Source organism: Mastomys coucha, unplaced genomic scaffold (assembly GCF_008632895.1).
Source record: "Mastomys coucha isolate ucsf_1 unplaced genomic scaffold, UCSF_Mcou_1 pScaffold18, whole genome shotgun sequence".
NCBI classification, from domain to species: domain Eukaryota; kingdom Metazoa; phylum Chordata; class Mammalia; order Rodentia; family Muridae; genus Mastomys; species Mastomys coucha.
Genome location: NW_022196900.1, coordinates 71,365,664 through 71,389,335, shown reverse-complemented (window position 1 = coordinate 71,389,335; position 23,672 = coordinate 71,365,664). Strand labels below are relative to the sequence as shown.

General features: G+C 35.4%; 1 protein-coding gene across 5 annotated transcripts in view; it reads right to left on the bottom strand.

Annotated features, from left to right (window-relative positions):
* Positions 1-22,943, bottom strand: part of LOC116096416 (selection and upkeep of intraepithelial T-cells protein 2-like) — a 98,573-nt gene extending 75,630 nt beyond the window's left edge. For all 5 annotated transcript variants that reach the window (XR_004120996.1, XR_004120997.1, XM_031378215.1 and 2 more), the window contains exons 1-2: positions 22,858-22,943; positions 15,832-15,912 (exon numbers count right to left, since the gene is read on the bottom strand). Coding sequence is in view for 3 of the 5 variants with exons in the window: in XM_031378215.1 (XP_031234075.1) it covers positions 15,832-15,907 (76 nt within the window). In the remaining 2 variants the exon portion in view is untranslated. The remainder of the gene's footprint in view (positions 1-15,831; positions 15,913-22,857) is intronic.
* Positions 22,944-23,672: the final 729 nt, after the last annotated feature.

Genomic DNA, 23,672 nt, shown 5'->3' with positions numbered 1-23,672 from the left:
AACTGGTGGTCACATCAGCCAACATACCCAACAGAGGAGAAATAGAGCCTGAAGAGACCACCTCCAGTAGATCAGCTTAGGCTCCCATTGAGTCACACACCCTATTAAAATTTTTAACCCAGAATTGTTCCTGTCTAAGGGAAGGAAACATAGGGATGGAAAATAGAGCAGAGACTGAAGGAAAGCTATCCAGAGATTACCCCACCAAGAGATACATTCTATCTAGACATCAAACTCCAACACTATTCCTGATGTCAAGAATTGCTTACAGATAGGAGACTAGTTTAGCTGTACTCTGAGAGTCTTGCCAGCAGATACTCATAGTCCAGCTTTGGACTAAGCAGGGACCCCAATAGAAGAGTTAGGGTTAGAACTGAAGGAGCTGAAGGGAATTACAATCCCCATAGGAAGAACAATATCAACTAACCAGACCTATCAGAACGTACAGGGACTAAATCACCAACTAAAGAGTATACATGTGTGGGTCAATGGCTCCAGCTAAATATGTAGCAGAGGAGTGCCTTATCTGGCATTAATGGGAGAAGAGACTCTTGGATCTGTCAAGTGTTGTTGCCCCAGCATATGGGAAAGCTAGAGGAGTAAGGCAGGAGTAGGTGGATGTGTGGGATAGTACTCTCTTAGAGGCAAAATGGAGAGGGTAGAGAATGGGAGGTTTGAAATGTAAATAAATTGAATAATCAATTAAAAATTAAACCAGAATCCATAATCCATAAATGGGTGATATATATATATATATATACATATATATGGCAGTGATAAAGTAATACAGGAATAATTAAAAGGGGTAAACTATTGAATCTACTATTAAACCAAAGACCATTTGATAAGCAAATAATCCTACAGTAGTATAGATTTTTGTATGTTGATACAATATTAAGGTTATATTTACTTACAGTGGTATTTATTTTTGCATATTGATATGAAGTTAAGGTTATTTTTATTACAGCATAATGCATATTATGTTTAAACTCTTCTGTAATGTATTGGACTTACCAATTAATTTCAAATGAAATGTTCCATTCCAGTTCTTTTTAAAAATACTATTGCTAACTTTTTGGATGATTAAGTAAGACAATTTAATAGGTGGACAATAAAGGTCATGGTTGTCAGGCAGTGGTGGCACATGCCTTTAATCCCAGCACTTGGGAGGCAGAGGCAGGTAGATTTCTGAGTTCAAGGCCAGCCTGGTCTACAGAGTGAGTTCCAGGACAGCCAGGGATACACAGAGAAACCCTGTCTGAAAAAACAAACAAACAAAAAAGTCATGATCATGTTTGTTAATAGTCTAGTTTATTATAGAAATATGCTTTCTAGATTGAATATATAGGAAATAGGTATAAACAACTATCATTTGCCTATTAATATGAGTTATAGAAAAATAGATTGTCTTCAAAATCCTCATAATATGGCATTTAATGATGTTTTATTACTTTAATGCTTTTTTAGCAATGAGACATGTCTGCTCATGGCAGTATTCCCATACAACTTCAAATAAGATGATGAACACTGAAGAATATTCTTATGGAGTTTGTTTCAAATGTGGCAAACAGCCATGTGCAAAAAAACTGCCCTTGTTTCAATTGTAGACAGCATAGTTTCTAAAATGTGCAAACCTGGTCTCAGGGACCTAGTCTCTGCCAAGCTTTGCAAGGACAATGGAAAGTAAACCCTTCATGGTCCCTGCTTCATGGAAAAGACCAGAAGACTGAAGATGGATGTTCCAATGATATAGAGGAATTTTGGGGGGTTGTCCAGGAAGCCAACTATTATCTGTCAATTTTATTGTATTTCATGCTGTTTGCTGAGTATCTATTTCCTGCAGGAATGTTTAATCCTTCTCAAGTTTCTGATGGGGTTGAAAACAAGATATAATCTCATAATTAAGCTTAGTTGTTTAAGATTTCAGAAAATATTTTTAGGTATAAGAAGTTATTTTCAAGTTAGAAGTTATGATAAAAATAATTTAGGTATAAAACTAGGAACTCACCAAGATAGGGTAGATAATAGGATAGACAGATAGGAAAGAATACTTTCTCTAAGTTGCCAAATACCTATCAACTGGATATTGTGAATGAATATCTTACTTAATAGTTTTCATAATTGACTCATAATTGTTATTATTGTATATAGATTATTCTTTTAAGAGAAATTCTTTTTATTTGACTAAATGTGTGAACAGTGGAGAAAATCTCTTATGTACTTTATGGATATGTCACCTGTCAATAAAAGATGATTGACCTATAGCTGAGGCAAGAAATAAGAGGGCATTTTAGTGGGAAGATAGAATCTGGGATAGATCAAAACAGGGAGGATTTTTTTCCCCAGGAACATGAAGGAGGACAGAAGCATGTGAGAAGATCTCAGGTAAATAGTATAGCAGAATTTTAATTAGAGGAATTGGGATATTTAATTATGAGATGGTTGGAGAACAAGCCAAATTTTACGGCCAAGGTGTCTATAAATATCCTCTGACTTTCAGATGCATTATATCTGGAAGCTTATAGCAGAAAGAAAAACACACCTTTTACACTTTGAAAAACTCAGTGTTAAATGAGATACCTTTATCAAATAGATGACTGCAAAGAAACAATATCCTTTAGATCCAACAGGACTGATTCAAAAATGGACTCACAGAAACTATGGAGAACACACAATACCTTCTCAGGTGTAAGCCAGATATGGCCCCAATACTAAGAGGGGACCTAGAAATCAGGACCTATCCCTAATGGAAGGTATCTGCAATTGATACCAACTGAAAAGAAGAAAATCATTTTTTCTCTAGTGGGATCTCAATGGGTATATTAAACACACTACAGGGTAGGCTTCAAGTTCAGGAATAGTTGGTCAACCCAAAACTAAATCAGTCACATTTTAGAGTATATTTTGTTTTGTTTTTCTTTGTTATTGCATTCTCTTTTGCCTCATTTGTCCTTTGTTTGTTTTATTTGATTTTCACTTTCGTGCTTCTTTTTCTATATTTTTGTTGTTTTTGTTTCTTGTTTTTGTTAGAGACTGAGAGAGACAGATATAAAGGTAACCAAAAAAGAACCAAAGCAAGTATGCTAGAGAGAGAATTAGAGGTAAAAGGAGATGGAGAGGTAGGAGGGGGAGGAGAGGAGGAAATGGAGGAGAGAGATGGAGAATGGGAATTATAAAGTTGGGGGGATGAGGAATACCTCATAGAAATAGGAGAAAATATAATCAAACTATATTGTATGTTTCAAATCAATTTTTATAAAAAAGTAATGACATGGATTTAGCCTAAAAAACCTTTATAAGTGTAAGAAAGAAGTTAAAAGTGGATATATGTGTATGATAGTAAGTTGTATTCTAGACAAAGCAAAGTCATAGATTTGGCACAAAGAACTGTAACCTCTTCTTTTGGGTAAGGGAAAGGGGAATGTATGGGTATAACTTATGAAAATTTTAGGATGATGAAGTTTTTTTCTGCATGATTCTGTAATGGTAGATAGATGATATCTGTATAATAAACATCAGGATTTTAGGGACTAAACCCATCATGGAAAAAAATCAAACTACATAGTTAAATAGGACATAAAACTATTTGCGTGAAGTATGTCAGCAGTTTCTTAGGAGATAATTCTCAAGGCTGAGGAATGAGGACTGTCATTCAGAAGAACAGAAGGACTAAGGAAATCCCAAAATTAGAGGTGTTTTTGTGTGTGTGTGTGTGTGTGTGTGTGTGTGTGTGTGTGTAAGAGAAAGAGAGAGAGAGAGAGATAGAGAGAGAGAGCTTTCTGCACTACAGAAGGGAGTCCCTGTTGAGAGTTCTGAACAGCATAAGTCATCTCAGTGGTTTGGTTTTGTTTGCTTTAACAGTGCCAGAGTTCACCTTGTCATATCCTAGCATGTGTTAGGAGCAGTCAGAAAGCATATGATGCAGGATGAAACTAAATCAATAAAAAACAACCTATTTGTAATATATCAAAACCAATTACTTATGCAAAAATATGAATTTACCCTAAGCAGGTTTTCACTAATGAGTCTTAGTTTTGAAGCAAGCAACACAATATCAGTAAGCAAATCCGTATTTCTCTTGTCAATAAAACATGTTAAGACTCAGTTGTACAACATGAGTGAACTGTAATTTACATTTGAATTTTAATTAGTAATATTATGTCTGTATTTATTCTGGTCTGATAATTGTGCCATACCAAGTCAAGATGTTAAATACATGGGAAAGTCTTTGATAGAGACAAATTTAGTTACTTGCTTTTCTATGCATTTTGTATATAAATTTTCTACAACTAGAAAGTACTTCAGACAGCAAAGTTGATTAAAATTAGAAAATATATTATTTTTATTTTATGTGGCAAGTACTTTGCCTGCAAGTATGTTTGTATAACATGAGTATGCCTGGTGCTTTTAGAGGCCAGATAAAGGCATCAGATCTGGAATTCAAGTCACAGATGATTTTGACCTCTCTTGTCCCAGCTGTGAATTAAAACTAGGTCCTCTTGAAAAACAGCAGACACTGTTGAACCAGCTCTCTAGCCCCAAATTTTATTAAAAAGTAGAAGTCATATTGATATGTATTTACAGTTAGAGACATAAAACTCCTTGGTTGAAAAAATAATCAAACTGGAATATAATTCACAAAACAAGACAAACAATAATACAGGAAGAAATCAACGAATCCATTAAGCTTAAAGAGTGGTAACGAATCCAAGAGAAAAAAAAAAGCTAAAGAAGTGAAGAAAATTGTTCAAGATATAAAAACAGAAATAGAAACAGTAAAGAAAACACATACTGAATACATTTTGGAAATGGAAAACCAAGCCTTCAAACAAGAACTAAAGAAATAAGCATGTCTAAAAGAATACAAAATACACAAGAAGACATTTCAGAGTATGAAGAAACAATTGGAGAAATAGGTTCATCAGTCAAAAAATGTTAAATCTCATAAATTTAGGAAATCTGGGATACTATGAAAAGACCTAATATAAAAATAGTATGAATAGAAGATGGAGAAGAATTCAGGCTCAAAAGTCAGAAAATATATTTAATACAATAATAGAAGAAAAATTTCTAAATTAAAAAATATTCCTAGACTACAAGAAGCTTTCAGAACACCAAATAGAGGGGCCAGAAAAGTAAGACCCCATACCACATAAATATCAAAACACTAAACATAGAGAACAAAGAATATTAAAAGCTTTAAAGGAAAAAAGTCCAACTAACACATAAAGGCAGAACTGTTAGAATTACATTTGATTTCTTTGTTGTTGTTGTATTAGTTATTTAATCTATTTGTTTTTGTTTTCTTTATTTTTTCTTCCTTTTTTTTTTGATTGGATATTTTCTTTATTTTCATTTCAAATGTTTTCACTTTTCCAGGTCTCCCCTTCTGGAACACCCTATCCCATGCCCCATTCCCATGCCTCTATGAGGAGGCGCTCCCACCTACCCACCTCCTGCCCAGTTATTCCTCTACACTGGGGCATCAAACCCTCTCAGGCACAAGGCCTGCTCCTCTCACATATGACCAAGAAGGTCATCCTTTGTCGCATGTGGTCAGAGCCACGGGTGGCTACATGTTTATTCTCTGGTTGGAAGTCCAGTCCCTGGGAGCTCCAAGGGTTCTGGCCTGTTGATAATGTTGCTCCCTCCATAGGGCTGCAAACCCATCAGCACACACAGCATTTTCAACAAATGGTTCTAGTACAACTGGTATTCAACATGTAGAAAAATGCAAATTGACCCATTCTTATCTCCCTGTACAAAGTTCAAGTCCAAGTGGATCCACAAAATAACAGATACACTGAATCTAATTGAAGACAAAGTGGGGAAAGTCTTTAATACATGGGCACAGTGGAAAAGTTCTTGAACAGAAGAGCAATGGCTTATGCTCTAAGATCATGAATTCACAAATGGGACCTCATAAAATTGCAAAGTTTCTATAAGGCAAAGGACACTGTCAATAGGACAAAATGTCAACCAACAGATTAGGGAAAGATCTTTACCAATCCTACATCCAATAGAAGGCTAATATTCAATATATACAAAGAACTCAAGAAGTTAGACTTCAGAGAACCAAATAATCCTATTAAAAGTGGGGAACAGAGCCAAATAGAGAATTATCAACAGAGGAAACTTGAAGGGCTGAAAAAATCTAAGGAATGTTCAACAGCCTTATTCATCAGGGAAATGCAAATCAAACAACTCTGAGATTCAGTCAGAATGCATCTGACTTCTTAATGGAGAGTTTAAAACCCAAAATGGCCTTGACAGATGTATTGCAGAAGCCAAAATTACATGGATGCCAGGCCAGACTGCTATACCCAGCAAAACTTTCAGTTACTATAGATAGAGAAACAAGACATTTCATGACAAAGTCATATTTAAAAAAAACTATTCACCAATCCAGAGCTACAGAAAATACTAGAGTAAAACACCAACCCAATTAGGCTAATCACATTCATGAAAACAACAACATTAAATAGTCTCATGCCAGAAATACCAAAAGAAAGGAAACACACACAGAGATGCAGAAACACACACACATACGTACACACCACAAACATCACTATAACTACCATCACTACCAATATCAAAATAACAAAAATCAACAATCATTGGTTGATCCTGCCACCTCTCCTCTGACTTTCATCTGACATGCTGATTCAGAAGCATATAGATAGGTTAGATTAGATTCTCTTCCTCCACCCATCTTCCCTACTGGGGCACATCCAGCAGATCTGACCCAGCTACTATCTTCATTGAAACCTCATTCTCCTACCATGTATAACCCCAACTACATCAGACTTATGGATCCTGAACAATACAGCCCATGAATATGCATCTGAGGCCTGGAACACCAGGATATTTGAATTGAATTTAGCCTCATATAACCTACTACAAAAGGAATATTCAGGGACTAAAGCAATCTACATGGCTAATGGCCCTCTAAGGGGCACAATCTAGAAAAACTAGGGTTATCTTTTCTCAGCTTTTTATCTCAAAAGTGGCCTCTGTGTTTTTCTTTATTGTTTTTATTTCCATTTTCATGTCTTAAAGTTTCTTGAGTTCTTTCACCTATTTGATTGTACTTTTCTGTATTTCTCTATATTTATTTGTTTCATCTTTAAAGTCCTCTTCCTCTTTGGTTGTATTTTCCCATATTTCTTTAAGGGATTCATTTATGTATTCTATGAAAACATCTACCATCTTTGTAAGATGAGCTTTAAGGTCATCATCTTGTTTTTCAGGTGCGTTAAGATATCTTGGGCTTGTAGTAGGAGAGCTGGGTTCTGATGGTATGATAGTGCCCTAGCTTTTGTTGACTGTATTCTCGCTTATTCCTTTTGCCATCTTGTTATCTCTGTTGTTGGATGACTGGGTAGTCCCTGGTGGTAGCAGGCCTTTGAAATTTTAAACCACCATACCCCCTACATATAAATGAAAGCAACAATGAGAAAGACATCAGGCAAATATACCCTTCTAATCCCCCAAATAACATAAAACTTCTTCATGTTGCCCAATCCAAGAAAGAAAAAGACATGTATCATAAAAACTTCAATGGTTTGTTGAAGAAAATAAAGAAAATATCAGAATATAAAGCAACCTCCCATGCTCATGGATCATTAGAATCACCATAGTAAAAATAGTAATTCTATCAAAACCAGTCACCAGATTCAATGCAATTCTCATCAAAATTCTAACACAATGCTTTGCAGAACTTAAAAGAACAATATACAACTTCATGTAGAAAACAAAACAAAACAAACCACAGGAAAGCTACAACAATCGTATACAATTAACAAGTTCTGGAGGTATCATCATGCCTGATTTCAAACTTTACTCCAGAACTATATTAATAAAAAAACTGCATGATATTGGCATCCAAAGGGACAGACTGAAAAATGGCATTGAATAAAGGAGCTAAACATAAATGCACACATATAGGGACACTTGATTTTTGATAAAGAAGCTAGAAATATACAGTGGAAGAAAGAAAACATCTCTAACAAATGGTGCTATTCTGGTACTAAGAAAAATGCAAATAGATCCATATCTATCATCCTGTACAAAATACAGTCCAGGTGAATCAAAGATGTTTACCTAAATCCAGATACACTGAACCTGATGGAAGAGAAAGGGGAATAGCTTTGAATATATCATCATAGAAGATAACTTCAGAACAGAACATCAATAGCATAGACAATAAGAACAACACTCTACAGAATGGGAAGATTCTCTCCAGCTCCATATATGGCAGAGGGCTGATGTGTAAAATAAATAAAGAACTCAGATAGCCATAAAACACCAGACAAAAAATACAATTAAAAGTGGAGTACATATCTAAACAGAGAATTATTAACAGAGGAATATCAAATGGCTAAGGAACACTTAAAGAAATGTTCAACATCATTAGCCATCTGGGAAATACAAATCAAAATGACTTTGACATTAAGTCTTACTTCTATCAGAATGGCTAAAATCCAAAACATAAGTGACAGTTCATACTGGTAAGGATGTATATCAAGGGGAAGAAACCTCCACTGCTTTTAGGGGTACAAACTTGTACAGCCACTTTGGAAATCTGTATGGCAGTTTCTAATTCAATATCCAGCTCTATCACCATTTGGCATATATCTAAAGGAATTTAATTCTATCATAAAGACACTTATTCAACTATGACCATAGTAGATTTATTTATAATTGCCAGAAACTGAAAACAACTTAGATGTCCCTCATACCAAAGAATGTACAAATAATATATGGTACAATTACACAATGGAGTAATTCTTGGCTATTTAAAACAATAACATCATAAAACTTAGAGACAAATGGGTGAAACTAGAAAGAAAATCATGAGTGCTGTAACTAAGATCCAGAAAGACAATCAAGGTATATACTCACTTATAAGTGGATATTAGCTCTAGAGTAAAGAATGGTCATTCTAAAATCAATACATCCAGAGAGGCTAAGTAATAAGGACAGCTTAACAGGGAATGATCTCTCTGAGTAAAGAAAATAGAATATATTTTCTAGATGACAGGGTTTGGTGGAGTTTGGAACAGGAGCTATCAGGTGCAAGGAAAAGGGAAAAAATACTTGGAGAAAAGACTGAGTCATGAGGATGCAAAGAGGTCAGGGAGCTTGTAAGGGTCTGACCCAAGTCATATGCATATCCTACTGATGAGTAGCTTGATTTTCTCTTGAGATTCCTAACTGTGGGAGCAAGGCATGGTCTGATTCTTGTCTACTCTTTGAGCTCTTTTTCCCCTTACTTATCCAGCCTTGATGTGATGGCATGTTCCTAGTCTTATTATAAATTGATATTCCCTGTTTTGTTGCTATTCCTGGGAGGCCTGACCTTTGGGATGATTATACAACAGAAGAGTGAAAATAAAAATTAAAAAAAGAGGTTTGTAAGTGATCAAAGTACTGCAAATAAATGAATGTTTAGTAATCAACCACAAATAAGTCATTTATGTCAATGCTCTTGAGTCTCGGGAAATATTGTAGAGTGGTAGAAGGACATAAAATGGATATAAGAGATGAAAGATAAGGGAAGCATGCTGTATCATGCTATATTTTAGACATTCCATGGCTGTTAAACTCATGAATTATAGCAGCTGATATTACCAGCAGAAGAACTACACAAAACAAGCCAGTCAATAATCCAACTCATGAGGCCTCATCACTAGCTGAGAAAGTTATTACTAAATAATGCTGTTGAGGGAGTGGTAGAAATTTTTCTTGAAGTTGTAGCAGCTAGCTGGTTGTCCATGCTACACTGGATTTGCATGCTTCATACCTGTGTGCATGCCAACAATACTAACTGGATTCAGAAAAGAAGAAGATTTAATGATGAAGGGGAATGTGTTGATATGATGTGAATGGAGTAAGGCAGAGATTTTGTTTAGACATAGTCAAGATACATTGTATGGATATATGAAAGTATCAAAGAATAAATTTTAAAATTATACATAACTAAAAATCAAGTAGAAAAAAACTGAAAGGTGTATTATAAATATGTGGCTGGCACTTATAATTCACAAAATAAAATGAGAGAAAATATAAAATGATTCCATACCTTCAAAATACATTTAGTGGGTATTTTAAAATAGTATCTTTCAAGAAATTTGTAGTAAATGTATAACAAAGCAAAAACATAATTCTTAATATCAATGACTTCTTTAAAATCTCCATCTGTTGCCCACCAGACATAATTCTAAGACCCTATTGCTAACAATAACCCAAACACTGGTTGCAATATGTAAAGCAAACAAAATAGAACTAAACTGGAAGCTTCTTTCCTTGTTTGGAAGCTCTCACAATGTCAGAAGGTTCAATGCTCTCTGCAGGGAGTAGAAAATGCATAAGAGGTCTAACACAGCTGTGACTTATAATCTGAACACACCAGGAAAAATGTGACCATTGATTTAATAATGACATGTTTGTTACTGGGCTACTGATTACTCTCCAATTGGCTTCATAGCCTATTGTGCAGAAGTAATTTCAAGCCTGATATGTAAATCTGGTCAAACACTTATGGTTGAAGAGGTCATGTGTCCTATGTGGTAACTTACTACTTCTGTTTACGTAAATTGGTGATGTATGAAACTGATTTTAAACATCTAAGTTTATTCCCTAGAAAAATATATTCATCAGTTTTTCTTCAATATCAGGGAATGCTATAGGAGAAGGTATAGTAAGACTATACAAAGTAAAAGACAAAGAGAAGAGTGGTCAAATGTTATTGTCTGGGTAAGTCATGGATACACAGCAGGTGAGCTTGCCAAATTAGGGCCTATACACAACTAGATCTGTTAATATTTGCTCTTGGATATAAAAGAGGCTCATGGAGCCATTTCCCCATAACTATGGTGAACTATTGGCTATTGAAAGATACTTAGGTTGGAATAATTATTATCTTATGATATGTACCCATTGTTATAATCATGAGTAAAAATTGTCAGAGTACAAATTTATTACATAAAGAAGCAAAAAGAAATAAATACAAACAAAAAAATAGCTATTTAGAATATCAGCTACACTTAGAGGAAAAAAAGATATTTTAAAAAGTGTTCAACCTTACCCATCAATATAAAAGTAAAATGGAGTAAATGTTAAGTGTGAATCCTAAAAGCTAAGAAAAAATAACCCCTCTGTTTCACTTACCAACTCCCTTAGGCATTCCCTGGAAACACACTTGTAGGCAAATCAAGTAGGAAAACTTTAATCTCTCTAGTTACCTATAATCCTAATCTTCCAGGCTTATGCTCAGCTCAGACTAAACCATTCTTCATCAACTAGAATAACAATCATCCTAAAAATGTTTACATAAAACATAATTAATAATTGTGAAGACTATGTCTCCTCTAGAGCCCAATAACCCTACTAAATAGGCCTTGATGAAGCACAAAACAAGCCACTTCAAAATAGCTCTTTTGAATATGTTGAATATCTTTAAAGAAGAAATGAAGAAATCCAACAATGAAATCTGTAAAAATACAAACAAGATAGTGAAATGAAGAAAAGAGTCAAGTCATAAGAGTGAAATAGAGTCAAAAATTATCTAAACTGAGGGAAAACTTGAAGAGAAAAATTTAGGTGGTTGAACAAGAAGCACAAAGGTAAGACTCAGCAGCAAAATAGAAGAGAGAGATGAATGGATCTCAGGTATTGAGAATATAGAAGTAATGGATACATATTTAAAAAAAATTGAATCTAATAGCATTCAAGTAGAAAGCACCCAAGAGAGTTTGATCACTATTAAAAAAAAGAAGAATGAATATAGAAACAGTAATAGGGATAGGAGAAACTCAGGTCAAAAACAGAAAATATTTTAAACAAAATCCAACGAGATAAAATTTTAACTTAAAGAATGACAAGTCGATCAAGGTATAAGAAGTATACATAACACAAAATAGACTGGACTAGAAAAGACATTCCACATTGCCCATAATAAATCAGAGCACAAAATGTACAGATAAAGATGCATATAGGAAGGAATAAAGTTTAAGTAATTCTTCTTTTACAGGCAATTTGACCGTGAAGATATATTTAGCCCTGAAAGTATAACCAGGAAACCTCTATAGATGATAAACACTGGGTACAAAATTCAGCAACAAAAATTACCAGCCCTCCTATACAAAAATATCGAATGGACTGAGAAAGATATCAGGTAAAATACACATATCATATTAGCCTCAAATAATATAAACTTTTGTGATAAATTTGTGTGATAAAATTTTAAGACATTGAAGAAAGACACCAGAGAAAATGGAAGGTAGGAAGTTATCCCATGTTCATGGATTAGTAGAATTAACATAGCAAAACTCACCAGCCCACCAATTGGTACCTATATATTTAATGAAATTCCCAAAACATTTCTGCATGGATCTTGAAAGGATAATTTTCAGCTACAAAGGGAAATGCAAAAACTCAAGATAGGTATAATACTCTTGAATAATGAAAGAACTGTTGGGGGCATCACTACTCTCCTTCTTTTTGGCGGATGGGGGATAATAATCGGAATGATCTTTTTTTTTTTTATTTTAAGGTTTATTTCAGATTACCAAGTTTCTTTTCTTTAACTAGATATTTCTTTATTTACATGTCATATGATATCTCCTTTCCCAATTTCTCCTCCAAAAAATAAAATAAAATAAATAAAATAAAATAAAATCCCTGTTCTCTTTCCCTCCCCTTGCTCACCAACCCATCCTCTCCTACTTTCTGGCCCTGGCATTCCCCTACACATTCCCCTGGGGCATAGAACCTACACAGGACCAAGGGCCCCTCTTCCCATTGATAACCAACTATGCCATCCTCTGCTATGCATGCAGCTAAAGCCATGAGACCCACCATGTATACTCTTTGATTGGTGGGGTTATTCCCTGGGAGCTAGTTAGTTCATATTATTGTTCCTCCTAAGGGGCTATAAACCCATTCAACTCCTTGGATCCTTTTTCTAGTTCCTTCATTGGGGACCCTGTGCTCACACAAATAGATGGCTGTGAGCCTCTACTTCTGTATTAGTCGGGCACCGTGAGAACCTCTCAGGAGACAGCTATATCAGGCTCCTGTCAGCCAGCACTTGCTAGCATCCACAATAGTGTCTGGGTTTGATGACTGAATATGGGAAGGATTTCCAGGTGCAGCAGTCTCTGAATTGTCCTTCCTTCAGTCTCTGCTCCATATTTTGACTCTACAACTCCTTTCATGGGTATTTTGTTCCCCTTCTAAGAAGGGGACTTTGGTCTTCCTTTTTCTTGAGTTTCTTGTGGTTTGTGGATTGTATATTAGGTATTCTGAGCTTCTGGGCTAATATCCACTTATCAGTGAGTGAATACCATGTGTGTTCTTCTGTGATTGGGTTATCTCACTCAAGTTAATGTTCTCCCAATGCATCCATTTCCCTAGGAATTTCATAAATTCATTGTATTTAATTGCTGAGTAGTACTCCATTGTGTAAATGTATCACAGTTTTTGTATCCATTCCTCTGTTGAGGGACATCTAGGTTCTTTTCAGCTTCTGGCTATTATAAATAAGGCTGCTATGAACACACTATGGAAATCAGTTTGGCAGTTCCTTAGGAAATTGGACTTAGTACTACCTGAGGACCCAACTATCCCATTCCTGGGCATAAACCAAGAAGATGCTCCAAAATGTACTACTCTCCTTAAACTGCACTAGAGAGAAATAGTAACAAAACCATCTTGGGGTTGGAACAAACACAGACATATTTATCATTGTAATTAAATTGAAGACTCAGACATAGGTAGTTTGTACACTTACAGATACCTGCTTTATGATACCACCATAAATACACATTGGAAAAAAGACATCATCATTAACACATGGTATTGTTCAAAGTGGATGGCTATTCATAGGATAACACAAATTTATCTGTACTTATTACCTCTCATAAACTTAACTGCAAGTAGATAAAAAATATCACCATAAGCCCAAATATACATAATCTGCTAAAAGAAAAAGTGAGAAATTTTCTTGAAAGTACTCACAAAGAAAAAGACTTTCTGAACAAGACACTATTAACACAAGCATTAAAATCAGCAAATAATATATGGGACTTCATGAAACTGAAACAACAAATGACCTTATCATCTGTAAGAAGATTTTTTACCAGCTCCACATCTTATAGAGTTAATATCTAAGATATATAAATATTTAAAAAGCTATAGATGAAGAAAAGAAATAATTTAAAAAGGTGTGCAGAGCTAAACAGAGAATTCTCAGAGAAAACTCAAATGGCTTTAAAAGCACTTAAAGAAATACTATACTTAGCCATGAGTAAAAGGCAAATGAAAACTTCACTGAAATTTCATCCTATAGCCACCAATTGGACTTTTCAATTAAAAAAATGACAGCTCATACTGGTAAAGTTGTGAAGTAAGAGGTACATATATCCATTACTGGTGGGAGTCTAAACTTATACATCCACTGAAGAAATCAGGGTGGTGCATTCTCAGGAAACTGAAAATAGCTCTGCCTCAAGACCTAGCTATTCTACTCCAGAGAACATACCCAAAGGATGTTTTACTCTAATGCAGAGATACTGTTCAATCATGATAAAGACTGTATTCAAAATATTTGGAAATTATAAACAACTTTACATTATTTACATCTTTACATTGAAGTATTATTACCTAGACATCTAAAAATATGAAGTCAAGAAGTTTGCAGGTAAATGGATGGAACTAGAAAAAGACTCAATCTAAGTAAGGTAACCAATACATTTCCAGAAGAACAAACAGTATACATCGACTTCTCTATGAAAGTTAGCTTTTAAGTCTTCGATAAAAACATAAAACAACAACAACAACAAAAAACTACAATCCATACAATTACAGAGGTTATGTATAGAACAAAGGGCTACAGGTAAAGATGGAACTCACTAGGAAGGGAAAATAAAACATGAAGAGATGTATGGACTTGAGAGATCAAAAGGAGAAGGAGAGTGAAGAGAAAGCAGAGGGAGGAAATACAGAGGACAGATAAATCTAAGACACATTTCAGAGTTCAGATGGAAAACTAAATGAGTAGAATATTATTAAAATTCTCTCTCTCTCTCTCTCTCTCTCTCTCTCTCTCTCTCTCTCTGTGTGTGTGTGTGTGTGTGTGTGTGTGTGTGTGTGTGTAAAGGAATTTTATATATTCAAATGAAATCACCAAGTAAATGGAGGAGACAAAGAAAAATATGGACATCTCTCCCCACTAAATGAACTTTCCAGTATCAGGTAGAACACAAGTAAATGTGCATCAGTGAGATTTTCTCATTGGACAATTACTTTTTCCTACATACCAAATTTTATATCTTTATGTCATTTGTTGTCTAATATTTTAAGTCTCTAAGTAATCTATATTTACTTGTACTTTGGACAGATGTCCCTACAAGATCAAATTCTTGTTCTATTCGCATATTTCATCCTTCCCTCCTCTTTTTCCATTACTGTTTTGTTAACTCTGAATGATTCTAGTATGTATCTGAGCCTGCAACAATTCTTCAGTGTAAAAGTGATATGCAAGTTCTGCACATTTAATACAAATATTGAGTCTTTAAAGCAAGTATTTGATCTCTTTCATTGTGCCTTCTTTCTGGAATCTGAAAGAATCCCATGGAAAAAATATTTGCTGATTAGACATAATGACATGTACCTCTAGGCTGAATATCCTTGTGCTTTCTTCATTTCATTGCTACATTCACATTTTAGGAACAATGGTGTAAATACTCTGACCTTTTTATCATATCTTTATTTCCCTAGTATATTTGACATTGATGATGTTCATAAAGGCAAGCAAAAGATGTATACCTGAACTCAATGCTACCGTCTGGAAGATGCACGAGATAACAAAGTGTGCAGTAAAAAGTTCTCCTGTATCTCCCATTACACCTGTAATAAGACACAAGATAATGACTGGTAAAAGCATAAATTTGCAGAAGTAATGTACTTCCATATTTTCTGGAACAAGTGGTTTCCATGCAAATTTACCCACTATTGGGCCTCATTTTCTGATGATAAATAATTTTAATATACTCTTTTATCTCAGTTTTCTCTTTTTTCCTAAGACTTTTATTTTATTAACCATTCCATTCATTGGCATCTCAAATGATATCCCACTATTTGGTTACCCCTCCATAAACCTCCACCCCATATCTGCCTTATGTCTCTCCCCTTTACCTCTATGAGGGTGCTCTCCCACCTACCCACCTTTTCTGCCCAACTGTCCCAGCATCCTCCTCCCCCAGTGTGTAGCAGTGGTCTGTTCAGGCACATTAGGCTGTTGAGTAATTGTCCTTGAGCCCTGGAGCCTCAGTGGGCAGTTTCTGCCTGCATGTGGCAGAAGGAGCTCAGCTATATTTCCTGAGTCTTTTGCTCCTGTTTCAGTCACAACCTCTCACAACTGCCCCTGCAGGAAATGTGTGCTCTATCAGGCAGACAATGCCCCAAGCTCCCAGCATTCTAGCTGGACCCTACCCCCAGTGTCTGACCACAGCCAGGCATGCCTTGCCCCAAAGACAGATAACCATGCCCCATACAATATAAGTGGTGGTTTGCCCCTCCTTCTTCTCTTGCCCTCTTCCTCCCTTCTCTTGCTCTTTGTCTCTTCTCTTGCTCTTGCTCTCTTGCCCCTTCCTCCTCTCTCTTGCTCTTTGTCCCCTTTCTCTCCTTCTTCCTCTTTTTTCCTGCTCTTTGTTCTCTTCTCTTGCTTCTTGATCTCTTGCTTTCTTCCTTTCCTTTCTCTCTCTCCTTATCTTCTCCTCTACTTCTCCTTTCCTTCTCTCTACTTGACTGGCCTATTTCCTCTTTCCTATAATAAAGTATCTCTTTTATACATTGCTTCCCATTTAACTAACCCACTGCTCAAGCAACAGACCTCAGCAGCAGGAGAGAGAGCTCCTGGCTGCAGCAGTAGGCCCACCCCCAGTACAACATACCAAGGCATCAAACCTCAAGAAGACCAAGGGCCTCCCCTCCCATTGATATCAGGCAAAGCTATTCTCTGCTACATATGTATCTTGAGCCCTGGAGCCCTCCTTGTACACACCAAATATGACATTTTTGTTTGTTGTATCTGGTGATTCTTGCTTTAGGAATGTTCCATGTGATGACTAGATTCATCCAGATGCTTTTTCCACATTAGAGGATCACATACTCCCATGCTTGATGTATGTTTTCTGGATTTGCAAACGTTATCAGGTCACCTGTCTCTTTAGACAAGTTTATGGAATTGCCAACCAGATCCAAGTCTCAAAGGCCTTGTTGTGTAAGTGGTTGCCATATTTACCTATATTTATTTACAGAAAAGTTAGGATAGAGATTTAATCTTACAATTTTTACAGTAACTATGTGAGTCTTTTAGAATGCTCTGACTTTCTTGTAATCATTATTGAATTTCATTCTTATGGAAAACTCATAATTAGAATATGTTTTGGAAACTTATGATTAGAAAAAAGTTAAGGTAAAACTAAGTTATCATACTCAAATGTGAAAGTTTTAATTAGTTAGTATTTTGATATTTGATAAAAATCAAATGTGATAGTTTTTATTTCTATTACACACATAACAGGCTAGGTACTAGGGTTATAGGGAAATGGAAAATTGAATGAAACATTAAAATGAATTTAATTTATGCCTTCGTATGATGTATTATATATTTTGAAGAAATATCAAGACATTTATGGTATAGTGTTCTTGAATTTTGAACAAAAGTTAAAATGTTTTATATATGTCAAATATGTTCTACAAACTTTTAAAAAGTTATTTCATTTGTGTTTGTGAGTGTAAGTGTGTGTGCTTGTGTGTTTTACCTGCATACATGTATGTATACCACTTGTTTTCATGGCACACAAAAAGACCATAGGTATAGAAGAGAATGAAGATTCCCAGCTTAAAAGGCCAGTAAATATCTTCAACAAAATTATAGAAGAAAAATTTCATAACCTAAAGAAAGAGATGCTAATGAACATATAAAAAGGTTACAGAACTCCAAATTCACTAGACCAGAAAAGAAATTCCTTCCATCAAATAATAATAATAAAACCAAATTCACAAAACAAAAAAGAATATTAAAAACAGTAAGGGAAAAAGGTCAAGTAATCTATAAAGGCAGGCCTATCAGAATTACACCAGACTTCTCACCAGAGACTATAAAAGCCAGAAGATCCTGGGCAGATATCAAACAAATCCTAAGAGAACACAAATGCCAGCCCATGCTTCTATACCTGGCAAAACTCTCAATTAGCATAGACGGAGAAATCAAGATATTCCATGACAGAACCAAATTTACACAATATCTTTCCACAAACCCAGCCCTACAAAGGCTAATAGGTGGAAAACTCCAACATAAAAGAGGGAAACTACAGCATATGAAAAGCAAGAAAGTAATTTTCTTGCAATTTACCAAAAGGAAGATAGCCACACAAACATAATTTCACCTCTAACAACAACAACAACAAAAAAAAAGGAAGCAACAATCTATTTTCCTTAATATCTCCTAACATCAGTGGACTAAATTCCACGATAAAAAACATAGACTAACAGACTGGATACATAAACAGGACCCAGCATTTTGCTGCATACAGGAAATATAACTCAGTGACAAAGACAGACACTACCTTAGAGTAAAAGGCTGTGAAACAATTTTTCCAAGCAAATAGTTTCAAGAAACAAACTGGAGGAGGCATTCTAATATCAGATAAAATCGACTTTCAAGCACAAGGTTTTTCTTTGTTTGTTTGTTTGTTTTTTTGTGGGTATGTTTTTTTGGGGGGACACGGTTACTCTGTATAGCCCTGGTCTCCTGGAACTCACACAGTAGACCAGCTGGCCTTGAACTCAGAAATCTGCCTGCCTCTGCCTCCCAAAGGCATGCACCAACACTGCCTGGCAAAAGTTATCATAAAAGGTAAGGAAGGGCATCTCATACTCATCAAAGTTAAAATCTACCAAGATGAACTCTCAATTCTGAATATCTTTGCTCCAAAAGTAAGGGTACCCAAATGTTGCTTGTTCAACTGTTGGTCAGCATATAGAAGAATTCAAATTGATCCATTCTTATCTACTTTTATAAAGCTCAAGTCCAATTGGATCAAGGACATCCACATAAACCCAGATACACTGAAACTTATAGAAGAGAAATTGGATAAGAGACTCGAACACATTGGCTTAGGAAGAAATTTCCTGAACAGAACACCAATAGCTCAGACTCCAAAATCAATAATAGACAAATGGGACCTCATACAATTGTAAAGATTATGTAGGGCAAAGAACCCTATCAATAGGGCAAAACAACAACCAACCTCAGTGATGTTATCCATCCCAAAAGAATACACATGGTATGCAATTACTGCTAAGTGGACATTCTGCCAAAAGTTTGCAATACCAAAGATACAATTCACATACCATATGAAGCTCACAAAGAAAGACTAAAGTATGGATGCTTTGGTGCTTTTTAGAAGGTAAACAAAATACTCATGGGAGCAAATATGGAGACAAAGTATGGAGCAGAGACTGAAGGAAAATCCATCCAGACTGCTCCACCTGGGGATCCATCCCATATATAGTCACCAAATGCAGACAGTATTGTGGATGCCAAGAAGTGCATGCTGACAGGAGACTGATATAGCTGTCTCCTGAGAGGCTCTGCCAGAGCCTTACAAACACAGAGGTGGATGTCAGCAGCTAACCATTGGACTGAGCATAGCGTCCCTAATGGAGCAGTTAGAGAAAGGATTGAAGGATCTGAAGGGTTTTGCAGTCCTATAGGAAGAACAACAATATGAACTAACCAGTACCCTCAGAGCTCCCAGGGACTAAACCACCAACCAAAGAGTATACATTGAGGGACCCATGGCTGTAGCTGTGTATGTAGCAGAGGATGGCCTTGTAGGATGTCAGTGGGAGAAGAGGACCTTGGTCCTGTGAAGGCTGAATGCTCCAGTATAGGGGAATGAGAAGGCAGGAAGGTGGGAATTGGTAAGTGGGTGGGGGAATGCCCTCATAAAAGCAGGAGGAGGGGAATGGGATAGGAGATTTCAGCAGGGTGGGGCAGGAGAAACCAGGAAAGGCAATAACATTAGAAATGTAAGTAAAGAAAATATCCAATAAAAACAAAGAGGAAAGCTCCATCAAAACACACACACACACACACACACACACACACACACACACACACACACACACACACATGTATTAGACAAAGGCCCAGGGCTTCCCAGTGTCTGAAGCACTTAGCATGCCCTGTTTGCCACTCTGATATGTCCTGATATGTCACTGTGTTTTTGATTTTCATTTCACTAGTGAATAATACTTCCCAGTATTTTTTAATTTTTCGTTCATTTCTCAATGTTAAATTTCTTAACAACTTTTTAAAAACCTTCCCGCCAGAACTAATTCTGAATTCAGCACAAGAACATAAAGTTAAATACTTACATTTCTCTCCATCCCTCCTTTTTTATATTTTATTAATATGTATCAATTATACATAATGGATACAATCATGACATTTTCATGCATGTACATTCGTTGTATCCACCTTCATTGCCCTCTGCTGTGTCCCCCAAGTTCCCACTAATCTTCCTCTTTCCAACTACTTTTCCTTAAACTTTGATGTCTGTTTGTTTTATTGTTTTTGAGGATCCTAATCAAACTCAAAGTGTTTGATAGGATATATTGCTGGACTGTGGTAAAGAATAATGTATCAGTGGCTACACCACTGAAAATCATCTTTCCACCTACTGGCAAATACTAGCTTCATAGAAAGCCTCAGAGTAGGAAGATATTTTGTGAGTTTCTCCCACTTCCACAATGTTAAATGGTGAAGCTGATCCTATGCAGGTCTTGTATAGGTAATCACAGTTTCTGTGAGTTAAAATATTTCCAGCAGAAATTTAATATTTTTTCAGAAAGTCTACTTCTCATTTCCTTTAGCACTCTGTTAATTGAAATGTGATAAGTGTGCACTTTATGTCCTACAGTGTGATATGTCAGTATGTAAATATTTTAAGTTAAAACCTTTTGATGATCTCTTTTAGTTCTTTTAAAAACTACACTAAATTGGTGATTTCTATTTTTTCAAAAGAGGGATACTCTGTATCAGAACCATGGCTATTATGGAACTTGGTCTGTAGGCCAGGCCGGCATTGAATTCACAAAGACACTCTGCTGGGATTAAAATCATGTACTACTTCATCTGGGTACAGTAAATTGTTTTAATCTAGAGTATCCCTAACTTACATTTCTTACTCCTAGAAAATTATACTTTCATAAATTCTTAAAAGAACGTATATCTCTGACTCCTTCATCTCTTTCCATTTACAGGATCCTACTGATAAGTTTTGCTCTCCTCTATGAAATCAACTCTTTTAAAATATTTGAATTTAAATAGAATTATATTACATTTTAACTCCTCTTCCTCCCTCAAACTTCTGTTACACCACCCACACTCAAGCCAAAGGATCTTTTTCTTTATTATTTGTACACACCTATACCCCCCATATACATTTTTATACATATGTATGTGAATTCAAGGCTGACCTGGTCTATAGACCAAGTTCCAGAATAGCCATGGTTCTGATACAAAGTAACCCTCTCTTGAAAAAATAGAAATTACCAATTTAGTGTAGTTTTTAAAAGAACTAGAAGAGTTCATCAAATGGTTTTAAATTAAAATGTTTACATATTGACATATACATATGTATGTATATACATATATATGTGTAACATCATTATTGTATTGTGCTGTACAATAACATTATTGCAACAATAATGCATGAATGTGTACATTTGAAAGTATATATGTGTATATGTATGCATGTATGTATATTTGTATATATGCACAAATATATATATATATATATATATACTTCCTGCTGAGTCATTTGTTTCTTGTTTGTATGTATATGGTTTGAAGGTTGACCACTCTGCATTGGACAACCACTAGCATGTTCATTTCTGGGAGAGAAAAATTCTCCATTTGCAAGGAGTCATTACTTGTCTGTAATTCCTTGTCTAGCATTGGAACCCCTGGAAATTTTTTCCCTTCCACATTAACATATCTTTTATTTCCATTGATCCAGTCCTGTTTATATAGTAATTTCTATGAAATCAGCTTTTAAAACATCTAAGCATGAAAAAATCATTAAGTAAATGTCCCTTTTTTGCTAGCTTATTTTAGAAAACATATTTAAAAAATCCATTATGGCCAGGTGGTGGTGGATCATGCCTTTAATCCCAGCACTTGGGAGGCAGAGGCAGTCGGATTTCTGAGTTCAAGGCCAGCCTGGTCTACAGAGTTAGTTCCAGGACAGCCAGAGCTATACAGAGAAACCCTGTCTTGGAAAAAAAATCCATTGCAAAAACTGAAAATGATAAACTCATATATTCTATCCCTTTCTTCTTTTGTTCATTACAACTAAATACAATAGAGAAGATATTCTGATTGAATTCATGGGACAGACCTGAGTTTCATTTTATGTAGCTGAGAAATAATAATCAAATATATATATTATCATTAACCTGATCAAAGAACAAGAGAGAACCTGAGCTCAGTATCCACTAGGATTCAGCTTCACAGAGTCATTTTCAGATTTCAAATGACCCATAAAAAAACTTGATATTTTTCCTGCCCCTTGCCAAAGGCACTAACTCTCCACCTTTCTGAATGCCAAGATCTATTAAATATTATATACTTCTGTCTAATTCCTTTGAATTTGTTTCTAGGAGGAGAGCTTTCCTCCCAGGAGGCACAAGGAAGAAGAAAAAGTAGAAAAACAATAACAATTATCTGTGAAGTTAGAACCATATCCTAAAAGCTTACTAAATCCCCTTACTTACCTGTGTTTATTGATCCTAAGTCAGCTCTCTGTTGTTCCTATGAAAGTAACAACTGTGTCACCTGTGTTTCTGATAATGCTTCAACACTTTTCTGAATCGAAAAGCATTAGAGACAAATGGAGATCAGGGTAACTAAATACCAACGCCCCTTTTCTACCCTGAAACTCTGGCCACATAGTTTTGCAAGCTTGAAACTTAAGATGGGCTGGTCATACCAACCCACAATTAAAAGTTTTGTTTGCGTCAGTGACTGAATTTGGTATTACTCAAGTTCTAGAAACAATTGCCTCACCTAGTGAAGTAGTAAAATGAAACAGGACACATATCTGTCATATATTAAGTGCTGAATGAGAAGCTGTGTTGAATGCATTTTGAATGCTAGACCTATACATATAAAGGGGAGAGAGTTTTAGAACACAATTAGTTCTGATGATTCAAGGAAGTTTTGTACAGTTAATGATCTCAAAATAATAATAATCAAAATAAGATAATAATCTCAAAGTCAAAAACCCAGTTAGCCCAGTTAAGCAAATGAGGCACAGTAGTTGAAAGAGTACCCTAACACATGGAAAACAAATCTTCAAGGGACCTGGTATTTGGTCCAGTCTCCATACATGGCACATCTTAAAGACACAAAAGAAAGTAATCAATTAAAAACTCCATACATATGATATGTATAATGTTTATTCAATTATTTTAATATGTAATAATATGTAGAGATACAAAACAATATTACTTTTACTCTAGAAGCTAGAATTCACTAGATATAACTATATAACTTTTAGGGATATACCCAAAGAACTTGATATCGCATT